The sequence below is a fragment of the Zophobas morio genome, unplaced genomic scaffold, assembly GCF_036711695.1.
Source record: "Zophobas morio isolate AGI-343-1 ecotype UQ-CSIRO unplaced genomic scaffold, CSIRO_AGI_Zmor_V1 ptg000398l, whole genome shotgun sequence".
Classification (NCBI taxonomy): Eukaryota; Metazoa; Arthropoda; class Insecta; order Coleoptera; family Tenebrionidae; genus Zophobas; species Zophobas morio.
The window spans coordinates 44,041-57,522 of NW_026972502.1; the positions used below are offsets into that span (position 1 = coordinate 44,041).

The 13,482-nt window shown below is 35.0% G+C and overlaps 1 protein-coding gene across 1 annotated transcript; it reads left to right on the forward strand.

The window, feature by feature from the left end:
• Window positions 1–2,223: 2,223 nt before the first annotated feature.
• Window positions 2,224–4,353, forward strand: LOC135120606 (type II inositol 1,4,5-trisphosphate 5-phosphatase-like). The gene is made up of 12 exons (XM_064044941.1): window positions 2,224–2,291; window positions 2,548–2,644; window positions 2,698–2,741; window positions 2,843–2,945; window positions 3,020–3,093; window positions 3,153–3,269; window positions 3,320–3,380; window positions 3,440–3,582; window positions 3,637–3,748; window positions 4,044–4,100; window positions 4,163–4,227; window positions 4,281–4,353. The coding sequence occupies exons 4-11, from the start codon at window positions 2,942–2,944 to the stop codon at window positions 4,216–4,218; spliced, it is 624 nt and encodes a 207-aa protein (XP_063901011.1). The 5' UTR covers window positions 2,224–2,291; window positions 2,548–2,644; window positions 2,698–2,741; window positions 2,843–2,941; the 3' UTR covers window positions 4,219–4,227; window positions 4,281–4,353.
• The last annotated feature ends 9,129 nt before the right edge of the window (window positions 4,354–13,482 follow it).

The following is a 13,482-nucleotide window of genomic DNA, read 5'->3' on the forward strand; positions in this document are numbered from 1 at the left end:
TTCTCTTTTTATTTTACTTTCTTTGCACGTAGCTTAGTTTATTTACCTCAAATGTATAACTTGACCTTTTTTTTCAAGTTTCTAGAAGTTTGTATATAAATTAATTCAAACCTTAAAATAATTAAATAAAAGTTTACAAGAAGTGGATCTGAGCGCTGCTGTGTTTCTCACGAATTATTCGGATAAAGTGGCCGCGTGGATCGTCGATATTCAAGAAGTTCTTCCTTCAGATTATCTTTTAGTACTTTTATTATTATAAATATATCTACAATATTAATATTATTTATTACTATAGCTAGAAAGTAAACAGATGGCCTCTATGCTCCTTTGTTTATTTTGCCGTGAGGAAGTTGCTAAACATATTACTCATGTAGATTCTTCTTTTTGTGGATGCGGTGTTATGAATATTGTGGTTACCTACTTATTTTAACTTCTATTCCATTTATAGAATTATAATAAACCTATTAAGGCATAACTTTGAAGCCAAAATAATATTTTTTATATAAGCACACAACTTTTAGACGAATAGCTTCAAGTTAATATTAAAATATAATATTTTGTTGGCCGTCGAATATTTAAATAAAACAGCGAATTTATGTTTATTGTTGTTTTGAATAAGGAAGGATTGACCCGTTCATAATTAATTGCTACGAAGGTTTAGTTAGTGAATAGTAGGAACAGTAACTCTAGAAGTATAACTTTTAACTAAGAAAAATAGAAGGCTAACTTTATTTTTTTTTTATATTTGTTATTAGGGGAACAAAGGGGCGGTCGGCATCAAAATGAAATATAAGGACACTCGCCTTTGTTTTGTTTCGTGCCATCTTGCTGCCGGTATATTACTTTTATCGTTATTATTCATTTTATTATAATTAATAAAAGAAATGAACCAACTTGAACGCCGCAATCTTGATTTCCACGAAATTGAAAGCAGATTGACATTTTCTACTTCTGATAAGTATCCACGCATATATTTAAAATTATAATATAATGTTATAATTATTTTAAAAAGGCCCTTACACTCTATTTTTCGTCCGGCACATGTACCGCAAAGCGGGTCTATATATGATCATGAGTAAATTTTTAACTAAGTTTGTTTTTATTATTCTTATATTTTTCTTAGCATACTTTTTTGGTTTGGAGACATGAATTATCGAATTCCATTGAACTGTGCTGAAGTATATTATATAGTTTATTACACTGGTAAGTATGAATACTGTTTTTTTAGGTTCAACATCTTTGTTCATCCGAAAAATACGAAATTCTACTGCAGTACGACCAGCTTAATATTGTAAGGTGCTTCAACTTTTTTTTATATTAAATATGCGAACATTTAGACGCCTGTTAGTATACAGTAGCGTTAGAAGAGCTTTAGGATACCTAATTAATAATGGCTGCTTAGGTTGAGTGATTGGCCGATCAATGTCTTTGTTAGATGTGCGCGAGTTTCAGTTTTCTTTTTTACATATTCAGGCAGCAGAGAAGGGCCTTTGAGAACTTTGAAGAGGGAGTTGTACACTTTCCGCCGACATTTAAGTATATCCCGGGCACCGATATTTTTTACGCGAAGTAAGCCCGAGAGTTATTTCTAGTGAGCACTAGTGACAACGATAAAGTTCTACCTTCACGTGTCCTGCCCTTTTTCCTTAAAGTGGATTAACTCACGTTGACAGCGACAACACGTTTCTGCTGCCAGGTCACGTGGGGTAGTACTACACTATTCCTCATTAAGCACGCGATATTTAGTGACCTCTCAAGCTTTATAATTTATCGTTCAGTAATATATCTTTACTGTAATTTTAGTGAAAAAAATCCACGTGTGCCCGCGTGGTGTGACAGAATTTTGTGGTATTCCGATCTCCATGATGTTGATCAGGCATTGTTATCATACGTTTCATATTTATTATTATTGTTTATATTCGCTCCTATTAGTTATTGTATAACTCTTATCCTCGAATGCTAATGAGCGACCATAAGCCTGTTTACGCTGTTTTTGACGTAAAGGTTATTCTTGTAATTTTTATCGATTGTTAGGATTTGTTTTTTATTATCCTTCAAGGCCTATCAAGAGGATTATGGACAATATAGAAGTATTTTTAAATCTCTTCTTGAAGAAAGCGATAAACTAGCCAACCTGATGAAGCCTGGTACGCTGTATCTATTCCCCTGTAGTGTGCTTAAGTTCATTTTAAATATCCCTAGAAGCAAAAGTTGACGCGAGCGTCTTCTTTGAAAAAGTTTATTTTTTAGGCTCTTTTACCAAAGATCTTTGGGTAGAAAACGTTGGCGTCGTATGTGTTTATTTTCTATATACCTCATTGTCTTGTAAATTTTATAGAGTTTATTAAAAAATTAATTGAAATTTTCATTCACATTTTTAACGATATTACTTATTATTTTAATATTTATGCTGATATATATTCTTTTTTTGACCTTTACTGCTTTATCTCGGTTGCCATTGGTTTACTAAATTACTAATGAAAGCAAAATATTATATTAGTTCCTTTTTATGACTCGCTTTCTTTATTTTTATATGCATAAAAAAAGTCTGAATTCAAGTTTGAATTTATTGAAACCGACAAACAGAAGTCTTCCTTATCAAAGTATTTACAAATAGACCCAAGAAAAGCCACTGTCGCGCCAGGCACATAATTTAATATTAATTATTATTACATTTACGTTACCATTACTTTATAGGAGAAAAATTTAAAGTTCTTGTGTGTTTGAAAGTTGGACCCAAAGTTTGTAACGTTATAAATATATTTAAATATTTATAATCAAAAAAAAGAAAGAAGATTGATATAATGAAAAAAATAAATTCATCTAACTCTAATAATTTTAGGCGGCTTTTCTCTTGAACAATATTATAAACTTTTCTGAGCTTTTTATTTTACATTTAATTGGTGGAAGGGATATTTTTATTGAAATTAACGGGAGTTTCATGGGTTGTGCTTATTTTTAATTTTTAAAATTCTACATTATTTATTATTTTTTTATATTTATTAAATATTGTCCCCAGTTACTCCGTACTCCCGAACTTTAGAAGGACTTTTAGCGAGAACTGCACCCGTAAGAAGTCCTTGCGGACACTTTGTATATTTTGTTAAAGACGGATGAAAAATATATTTTATAACAAAAATTTATTGGTGCAGGACGAAAATTATATACTTTTAAAGACACGTGGTCTTCTTTCATCGGGCAAAGCTTTAACCGTTCCTGCCGAGTTAAGGATTCTCGTGGACTATATTTATAAATATGGCTCCACAGAGGTATATCTTTGTTGTTATTTACTTATATATATGTTTACTATTACCACTAGCCTGGAGTCTTTTGCCAAGCAGGTTCTTCTTTAGAAGGTGGTATTATTGCTGAATGTTTAGGTATGCTTGCTTTATTTACTATTCTTTTACGGAGCATAGCAATGTTTATTATTGATCAGCTACTGGCGAATCGCTTGAGGGCCTCGAGTTTAACATCCACTCTGTCTGCTCAGCGTTGTGTCTCTTTTTGACTTCTCTTCCAGACAGTGTCATCCCCTCCCGCCTGTGCGAACATATTGTTTCCTCTACCAAACCCCATGATGTAATTTGTGCTACTTATACTATATATACATTACTTGATAAAAACTTAAAAAAGACATTAGAAAAACTTCCTGTGTCTCATAGAAATGTATATGTATTTATGATTCAACTGGCTAAAGAGTTACTCCAACGTTCTTCAGTTAATGGATTAAGTCGGGAAAAAATAAGTAAATATTTCTCTCTTTCTGCTGTGGGCGTTGCGTGGGTGTAGCCAAGTCACCAAGGATAAGCAAGGCCATAAATTCTGCGTAAAGAGGGTTAGGAATAATCTTAAATAAGACGGAACGTTAAGTAAATTAGCAATAATATGATTGGTAAGTATCTAAGCTGCCTTTTGTCTATTGGTCAGCATTTTCATAAAAAATTTAGAAAAGTCAAGGCAAACATATAGGTGTAATTTTTATTAATATAATTGTTATAACAGTTTCTTGCGTTAGTAATGGTATTGCACTTATAATGCAGGCCTTTTGTATGCAAAGATCCTGTATCCTCCCGTAAAGAAGAAAGCCAATTCTGCTCGTATATACGAGTCTTTATGGTATTCTTATTATGTTTACAATTAAAAAGTTCCTTTCTGATAGAGAAATATGAAAAAATTATGAAAAAAAGGTCCTGCTTTATTGCTATGTTCTTGTAACACTTAAAGGTACTTTCTAGTTACTGTAATCTTCAAGTTTTTTTATACAAACATATTTGAAGGAAAAAGAAAATTTAGTGCAAGGCAGGACTCTTCAACTCACAGTAGTTATAGAAATAATTGTTTTAAACTTTTATAATATAATAAACCATATTCAAGGACAAAATTAGTAGCACTGATTGCCTTTTTACACCACATTCCTATAAAAAGCGTAAACAAGCAGGTTAGTATGACGCAGGTTAGCATCACGCCATTACATATCTTACCGTATTGCAACTATTGAGCAACTCTCCGCGTGAACTGGTTTGATATAATTCCAGGAGCATCTACGTTGTAAAAGTTTCCAGAATTTTTTAAATATTTTAGTAAAGTTATCTGTTAATTTTTATAAATATTTTAAGTAGTTTGGATTAACTTTGTAACTGCCTAAGGATTCATAATCTTCAAAAGTTATAATATGCTGGTATTAGTTACTCTTTACGTAACGAGCGTCAACGGCAAAACCCGCCAGTTTACCAACTATTAAACTTAGGTTGATCCCATAACTCCTTTAGTGTTATCAATTCTTCACAAATAGAATAATAAATGGTAACTAAGCAATTTTTGTGCTTAATAACTTCACTATCAAAAACTCAACAGAAAAAAAATTATAAAAATCTAACAAAAAAGTTTGCAAGTAATACATATATTTTATATTTATTTTTCATTTGTTCCTTCACTCCCACTCTAATCTATAGCCACTGAGGCATCTCCAAAGCTCTTGTTTTATTATTACTTAGTCCTCAAAATACAATGCTTAAACTTATTTGGTTTTAATTTTAAAGTTTTATTTACTGTTGAATTCTTTAATATATTCATAGAAACTATTCTCAGGATCGTCACGTAGGCGATTTGTTCGGCTCTCGGTATTATTTATTTATAACTCTGACATGCTACAGCCGGGCCCTCTTTTGATAAGGCCTTAAATACTGCTTAGTCAAATTTCTTTTGCTGTGTAACATCGGGTGATAGGGTAGTCATGTTAATTAGGTGGACACTGGAACTTAAGACGCAATCAAGTTGATGTCGAGGTTTCCTGTATCTCTTGTATAAACACTCATCGTAATTCTTGAATAAATAGTGGATTAAAGTCGCCAAAACTTTTCATAATTCTCTTTGGCTGTACGTTGACAAATTGTGGTAGAGTTTCACTATTTAAATCGCGATGGAGGATAAAAGAATAACGCTTGGAAGAAACCATGGCGCATCAAAAATAATTCTCAGTATAGAGATTTATATAACCGGGAGTGGCTGAACAATGGTAGGAGACAATATGATTACGCCCCAGATGCGTAGGTTATCTTTGGTCTAATAGTGGTGAGATAAAGTTGAAGCTAGTTGCGTTTAAAGAGGCGACTTACAGTAGATAAGGGGGAATAGTAGTTTATCTCTAGTTTAGCCTTTCTCGTGACATGTACAATATGATGACGCCCAGATAGCTTATGTATGTGCGCCAGGGGGCTGGTGTACTGTTAATGATAATTGGCTAAAAAAAATTTAGTCTTAAAAAATATTGATTATGACTGCGCTCTTTAGAGATTTTATAGTAAGAAGCCACTGGGCGAACCAGAGCTCAATCTTTTCAATATATGCTTGCACACGTTTTATTGTAAGCGAACTGACTTTGATGTAGCAAAGATTGTGGCGTCATCAGCGAATTGGGGTAAAAGTGTTGAGATATTGGTCGGTCTTGGTATGTCTGCCATGTAAATCGAAAAGGGAATGGGTGAAAGTAAGGAACCTTGTGCTTACGTCTTCCCTGAGTTCCTTGAAACTTGAGCAGGCCTTTACAATTATAGTAAAAAATTTTTTACGGTGCAGAAATGATTCAATAAGGGAGAGAAGGTGGTATGGTATTCTTAGGCTGATCATTTTAGTTATGAGATCCGCATGCCAAACTCTGTCAAAAGTCTTCTCAATATCTAAGAGAACAGCACTTGTGGACACGTTGTGGTTAAATCCCTTTGCCACAGGCTCGGAGAACCTTAAAAGTTGAATGGCCCCTTCTAAACCCAAATTGATTTCAGAAATGATATGGTTTTGTTCTACATATTTCTGTAATCGCCTGAGTGTAACTACGTATGCTACTTTGCCAGCACAGGATAGCAGATTTACTGGACAATAGTTCGCTGGGTTTAAGGAAGGGTTTTTTAATTTTGGTTCGAAAAAAAATAATTACCATTTCCGGAAATAGTGAAAAACTAAAAGTGGCGTTTATTATAAGAGTGAGAGTTTTCATGGTCGACGCAGGTAAGTTTTTAACATGAGGTTTGTAATGCCATGAGGCCCTGTTGACTTATTAGTGGAGGTGTTAATAATTGATTGTACCTCTTCGATGTTTGTGTGATCCTTTAGCGGTGCTGTGCTTACTAGAAGGGGAAAAGAGTTGTGATGAGGGTAGTTGTCCTATATGAAGTTGTTGAGCGAGGGCAATGGGAAAGGAAGCAAAGACTTTCGCTTTCTCTTTGTCGCTGTAAACAGTCCCGGTTTTCGACTTTAATGGGAAGCAGAGCTGTTTATGGCAATTCTTTACCGATTTAATGAATTGCCAGAGGTACGAGGCTATTGTTATTTCCTAGATTAGAACGCTTTTCTCCCATTCTCGGCTGTGAAGCGCGAGGTGGTATTTTTGACCTTTTTGTAAAGGTTGTTTAGTGCTCGTTTATCTTCAGGGGGCCGAGTTAACCCTAACTTCCTCTTTTGCTGTTTTATGGATAAAAGAAATACTTAAACTACTATCGACAGAGGAGATTTTAAATATGGTTGTTTCATTGTGGTAGAGGCCTTTTGGTATGATTTAACGATCTTTGCTTTCAAAGTTTGCTATCTCTATTTATATCCATGATATGCTAATTAATGGAGGCACGTGGCTAACAATTTAGGTAATCTCGCCAAGAGTTAGTCAAGGATCAAAGGGATCTCCCTTTGTTACGGATAAGAATAAATAACATCAGGAGACAATGCCAATATACAACGCGTAAGCACTGAAGCACCAAAGTTAACGAGCTAAAATACTTCGAATGCTACGAAAGTCTGTCGATAGAGCAACAGGTGTTTAGCTAACGAACATAACGGCGCCAGTCCTACGTATGTTGATAGCGATAATCTGCGCCCTAAAACACAGGACTCTAACTCTTGCCAAAGGACCTAAGCAACCCACGCTTTTTTACCATTTTTAAGGGCGTATCTTCCGGTACGAACAGTTATGATCCTGTAGCTCTCCAAAGTAATGTCTCACTCTCAACCAGAACTTGTATCAGGAAGGTATCATAGTCACGATTCTTTGGCTTTTATAGTTATTTAGCCATTCATATCAAAAGTGTGCCCAAGTATCAAATCAGATACTAGCCATAACTTTTACAAGCCATAGTTTACTGGATTAACACCGCCGAGTAGTCAAGACCAGATACAAGAGTAGTTTGCTTCAAAACATTAATCCACCTCTGGATGGCACCCGCTTGTCAACTCTAGACCAGCCATCGTGAAGCCCCACGGAATAAGGTGGTGGAAGACGCGCATTTATATATAGGCACGATCCTTTCGTGCGCTTTACGTCCTAGGCCTGTGGGCATAAAGCAATCGTTACTTTCATGAAGAATGCACCTGGCTATCGCCAGATTCTCAAGATGTGAACCAGCACCACTGAGCTACATTGTACCCGCAGCACCTGCAACGGTTGACAAAAATGTTTCTATTTAGAATCGCCGTGCTCGCAGCAGTAGCCAAGGCTTCCTACGAGTCTCCGCACAAAGGCAACATAAAAAATTGAAAAGTGAAGCATGCAGGGGCGTGAGTAAGGACGAGAAAAGGTCGAAATTCCGTTGCTCTTATAAACCATTTTTAAAGAGCTTATTATTGTTAAATTAGTATCATTATTCAGATAAAGTAGGAGGCTACCAGAATTGTTACATAAAGTTGTAAAAGGTTCCTTATCACAATGTAACTTTACAGGTTGATCATGGTACCTTACGGAATTATATGTTATCGTGCCCTTAAGAGGCACATCCACGATAAACTAGAAGATACTAGCCATGCATGAGCTAGGACAGAGATGTAAATGATACCTCAAGGTCCTTTAAATAAATCAGTTACTTAGCACTAGGTTATTACAAGATGGTAGCAGAACATAGATTAGAATTAGGATTAGAAATTTTTTCTACTTAGGAAGTATCTTTGTTTCCTTTACACAAATAAGATGCCAAGATTGCTTCCTAGTTTAAAAGGTTGACAGATAGTTAAGACACCTGTACGTGTTGTTTAACATGTTAGAGAGCTAATATGAACGGGTCGAAAGAAGCATTGTACTGCGAAGCTTGTACACTACTAAAACACCCTAATTCAATAGCTAATTTCAAATTTACCCCGTATAGCTTTTGATTTCTGGGAGTTCATTCTTTATGCTCAGTAAAATAGATTACCTTACCGTTAAGTTAAGGCGCCTTCCCTTAAAGCTTATAAAGATTATGGTACCTTCCTGAGTGAAAGCTAAAAAGTAGATCAAGATTAGGGTACCTACGAGATCAAGCCCTGTATAGTCAATATCCAACTCGATTCTTTGGATTAGATCAAGCCTAAAACCTACCGAGAAGAGCTTAGTTAACCCTTCGTGTAAATATTTTCACTTCATTTCGAATGAGAACTAGTAAAGAATACTATTTTATTAGCACTGTTGCCCAGAACTATGATGGAGTGTATCCTAATTTAGTTAATACTAATATAACATACCAGTTTACATTAATTAGTATGTAAGCACCTGGAATCAATGCAAATAGTAAATTTGGTATCCCTCATTGGCTTAGGTGTGCATGAATCATTGCGTATTAGCCTAACTTAGTCTCCGACTAAAAAAAGTCAAAAGGGGCTGCTGGGTCAAAAGTACAACACTAAGATCGATTAGCAGCAATAACACTAATACCACAGCATCAATAGCAACGATTAGTCTCACAAAAGGACATACTAGGAGCAAGGAGCACCAAGACCTAATAAGGAGAAGAATTCTTAGAATGCTCTCTCCGTAAGGTTTTACCATTATTATAAGTAGTTCTTCCGAACCGCGCTTTAACACTTATCACTTTCCGTGTTCCTCTCATCCCTTTAGTTTTATTATTAAAGCGCTGCAACCATATTCAGAGTTCCAGGTTGGTGATCCTTCCAGTTTAAATTCTAGGAAGCAGTGAATTCCGGGAGGTTACTGAGCAGCACAAAGATTTTCATTCCGCCTGAAACAAGGAATCCCCCCATGGATGGTGGTCTAACGAGAGTTAGAGATTCCCTTAAGGAATAACTAACATGTTTCTACTTAACAAGGAAAGATCTGGAATAGGCACGAGATGGCATTATCGCCTCAACGAAGTTGAGTTCAAATGTCGCTGTCCAGATCTATTGACCGATCGTTAATGCTCGTAAAGAAGCACTAGAGTACTACAAAACCCTAAAGAGATTCTTCAAGAAGTAACAGAGTCCAGAGGTTAACGATGGTTAAAAATGAGAAACCAAAATTATTTCCTAGTGAAAGATTACTAGTTTAGGTTTTCTACAGGTTTGAACTCTGTTTTTTCACCTTGGAAGAGCATAAGATCCTTTTTTCATTGTACCTAGTGAACAAGGTTTTACTAGAGTTTTTAATAGTTAGTGCGTTACCTACACAATAGTACTCGAACTAGTTTCTCCAATGTCGACTAACCAACTACAGTAAAGACCCACTCTAGTAGAACAAAACTAATTAACCACCACTCTAGAAATGATAGCTAACTAGCTTGTCCTACTAAAGTAGAACGAAAAAGGAGATAACTTATGTTTCTCCATCATATTAATGACCTTTCTATATTAGCTGAGGACTTCACATTAACGTAGTCTTTCTAGATACCAAAGTGTAGCTAAAGTTAATAGTAATGAGTTATATAAGAGGACCCTGCGAGGCTCCTACTGTTAATAGATTTTTTATTTAATTTTAATTTTTTCTTTGGGATGAAGTACGCAATTCCCGCACGCATATTCATGATGCGGTTTTGAGGTAAGATTTGAGCAGGTTAAAAAAACAGTAGAAAGGGCTTGGCGCGCAATTAATTAAGCAAGCTCTTGTGCCCATCTCGGTCAAACGCCTCTCTAACATCAAGAAGGATGGTGATTGGAGTTGCCTTCTTAAAGGCAGGAGTCGTTCATTCTCAGGCGGAGGAGCTGTCGCGTAGTTAAATCCCTTGTCGAAATTAGAATTAGAATACTGGAAGGGTCTGTCTTGCGTCAACAAACTCTTTAAAGCGGTGCAGTATGGTAGCCTTAGCTACTTTGCCACCCGCTCATTAGAATTTGAGAGATACCTTTCGTCTTAGTAGAGTTTTAATAATCAAATTTGACACAAAACACTTTATGAGCGACTAAAGAAGCAGGGGACACACTCTGTGCAGAGAGATAACCAGCAAAAAGTCTGAGTCGGCTTCAAATACAGAGTCGCCATCTTCTAGAAAGGGTAGTGGTAAACGCCCAAAAGGCGATACCCGGCATGTCTTGTACAGTGGCCCTATGATGCGCGGTCCACGCCTTTCAATGCAAGTTTTGAGGGTTCTGCCCATTAGGTTCTCGACACGTTTGTGCTAAACCAGATGTTTGCAAACAAGGTTTCCACATACAACAGGTAGGTACAAGGTCTGAGGTTTTTTGTTGCTTGCTGGGGGGCTCATAAGCTGAGGCTACCGGCCCGGTCTTCTAACCTGCAAGCTTAAGGAAAATTCAACTGTCTCAGTGCTTTTTAAGGTTGGTAGAGAGATTAGTCTCGCTAATGACACACAGATTGATTCCCTCAGGCTGCATTAATCCCTGCAATTTATGTTTCCTGAGTAGAACATTGTTTGCATTCTAAAATAGTCTAATAAGGTGGGGGGAACCCGAGGTCTAAAAACCATTTAAACAGATTTCAGGCTTAAATTCTCAAGCTTTGTTGACAGGTTTGTAAAATATAACAAGCAGTTGCTGTTGTGTGGTTTGTTGCTTCTGGTATAGTTGTTGTTTTGTAAATTTTTGTGGAGTTGTAATTGCGGCAGGCGAGCGCCGTACAAGGCCCTTCGCGGACAAAGTTTGTAGACACCACTTGACGGTGTATGCTACACAGCAATTTTGCCAAATTGGCGGGCCTTTCTCGAGCTTTTTTGCACAGTTCAGTCCCAACTCCCTATTCAATTAATATAATTTATACCCATTAAGATAAATATTGGTACAAACTAGTTGCGTACTAATGGCGTGTTTACCGATATTCCTTTAACCACGTGCTGGGAGGGATCCTTTTTTTTGCCTACAGTTTTTGCCATGGCTTCATAAGATTTATGTAAAAAACTGGTGCAGTGTTCTCCGGGACTCATACACTATGTTAAACATCCAACGTCAAAGGCCTGATTAATGAGTTTTCACAATATACATAGTAGCATGGGGTGCATGTATCTAATACTTTATTTAGAATTACATTTTTGTACTTCCAATTACATGCTTTAGTTACTTTTTACGACATGTTAGATCTAAACTCTGTCATATTTTAAATTAAGATTGCAAGAGCGCGTTGCTAGGAAAAAGACGCTGAGCTGGGGCGAAGCTAAAAGGATGCACAACTATTTTGTCACCTTTAATTTCTTTAGTGAAAGTCGCTACAGTTAATCTAAGAGGACTACGCGTGGTGGGGTGAGTACCCACGGTAACAAAAATAATACATCAGCAAACATTTCACATGAACTGCCTCCAATTTTGGCAAATTATAACAATAATATATAATAATAGTTTTATAAATACTTATAGAACTCCATATTATAAAATTAATTCCTCTAAATAACTATACAATACGAGTCGAATTCAGTGATACTTACCAAAATTAATTATAAATGAATCAGTTATAGTGATTCGAGAGAAGTTTTTAGAAGCAACGAATAATTTTATCCAAACAAGAGTTATAATATGACACAGGAAGAGTAGTCCCTTCTTATAAGTTGCAGTTAATAAAAAGTATATATACGAGTGATTACAAAAATAGTATTATTTATACACAAAGGTATCTATGGTAACGGTTATTACGCTAACTTTGAACTGGTGAACAAAAGTTAGCTTGCCGGGTAATATTATATTAAATTGTATAAAATACTGTAGGCTTAATTGGTATAATTGTCCGATAAGATTATATGACGTCACTAAGGTATAAACCTCAGGCATCTAAACTATTACATTTCTAAAAATTTAAACTTAAAATAAAAGATCTTCTAAATTAAACCAAAGAATTACTATATTAAGATTAAGTCAAACAAATGGATACTATGGCTACTTGACTATATTATCATAATATCGACAAGATAGCCTCAGCAAATTGTAAATGATGTCAATCAAAAAGAAATATACATAATTTTTTCGTAGGCGTATTTTGTAACTAGGAAAAGATTTACAGTTTAAATTATGATCTAACTTAAGCATAGACTTCATAACAATTTGATGATATCGATATTCTATCCTGCCTATTACCGTCAAGCTTACTGATACTAAACACGTATAGAAATATACAATTATAAGTAATGTTTTTTTCTTTTTTACTGGTTATTTTATGACATATATGGTATGTGTGTAATACTTACAAAACGCTCAAACTATATAACTTTTGCAGCTATAATATTAACTCAAACCTAGCTTGCAATTTTTTAGTTAATACATAGTATTCATATTGCTGTAAATTTTAAACCCCCTTTAGCATTTTTGGCCGTTAAAAGACTATTTTAAAGCACGAAAAAATTATACCTAAAATTGTAGTCTTCGCAATTTAAAACTTAGGTGGTGTGGAAACAAAGGATAATATTTTACGTCACTTTAATCACCATCTCAGCCATTATTATATTAAAACTTGATCATAAAAATTTAATAAATTATAATGTCAAAACTATTGCAATTTTTAGTATAAAAACAGAAATGCACTTAAGCTAATATCGTAACTAGCATACTTAACTCATATTTTTTTTATATTGAATGTTTTTTATTGTTGTAAAAGTTTTTGCTGTGGCAGTACTTAGCGTTAACGCTTGGTTTGTTGACAGATGCGAAAACTTTGATATAACTTTTGACTTGTATACTTAATATATTTGTGTATACGTTTTTATACTTAAAAATTACATACACATCTTAAGTTTTTATAAGAGTTTTTAGCTTTAAATATTTTTAACAACTATTTTAATCGAATAAGTTTCGTTTCATAGTAATTATAAGTAT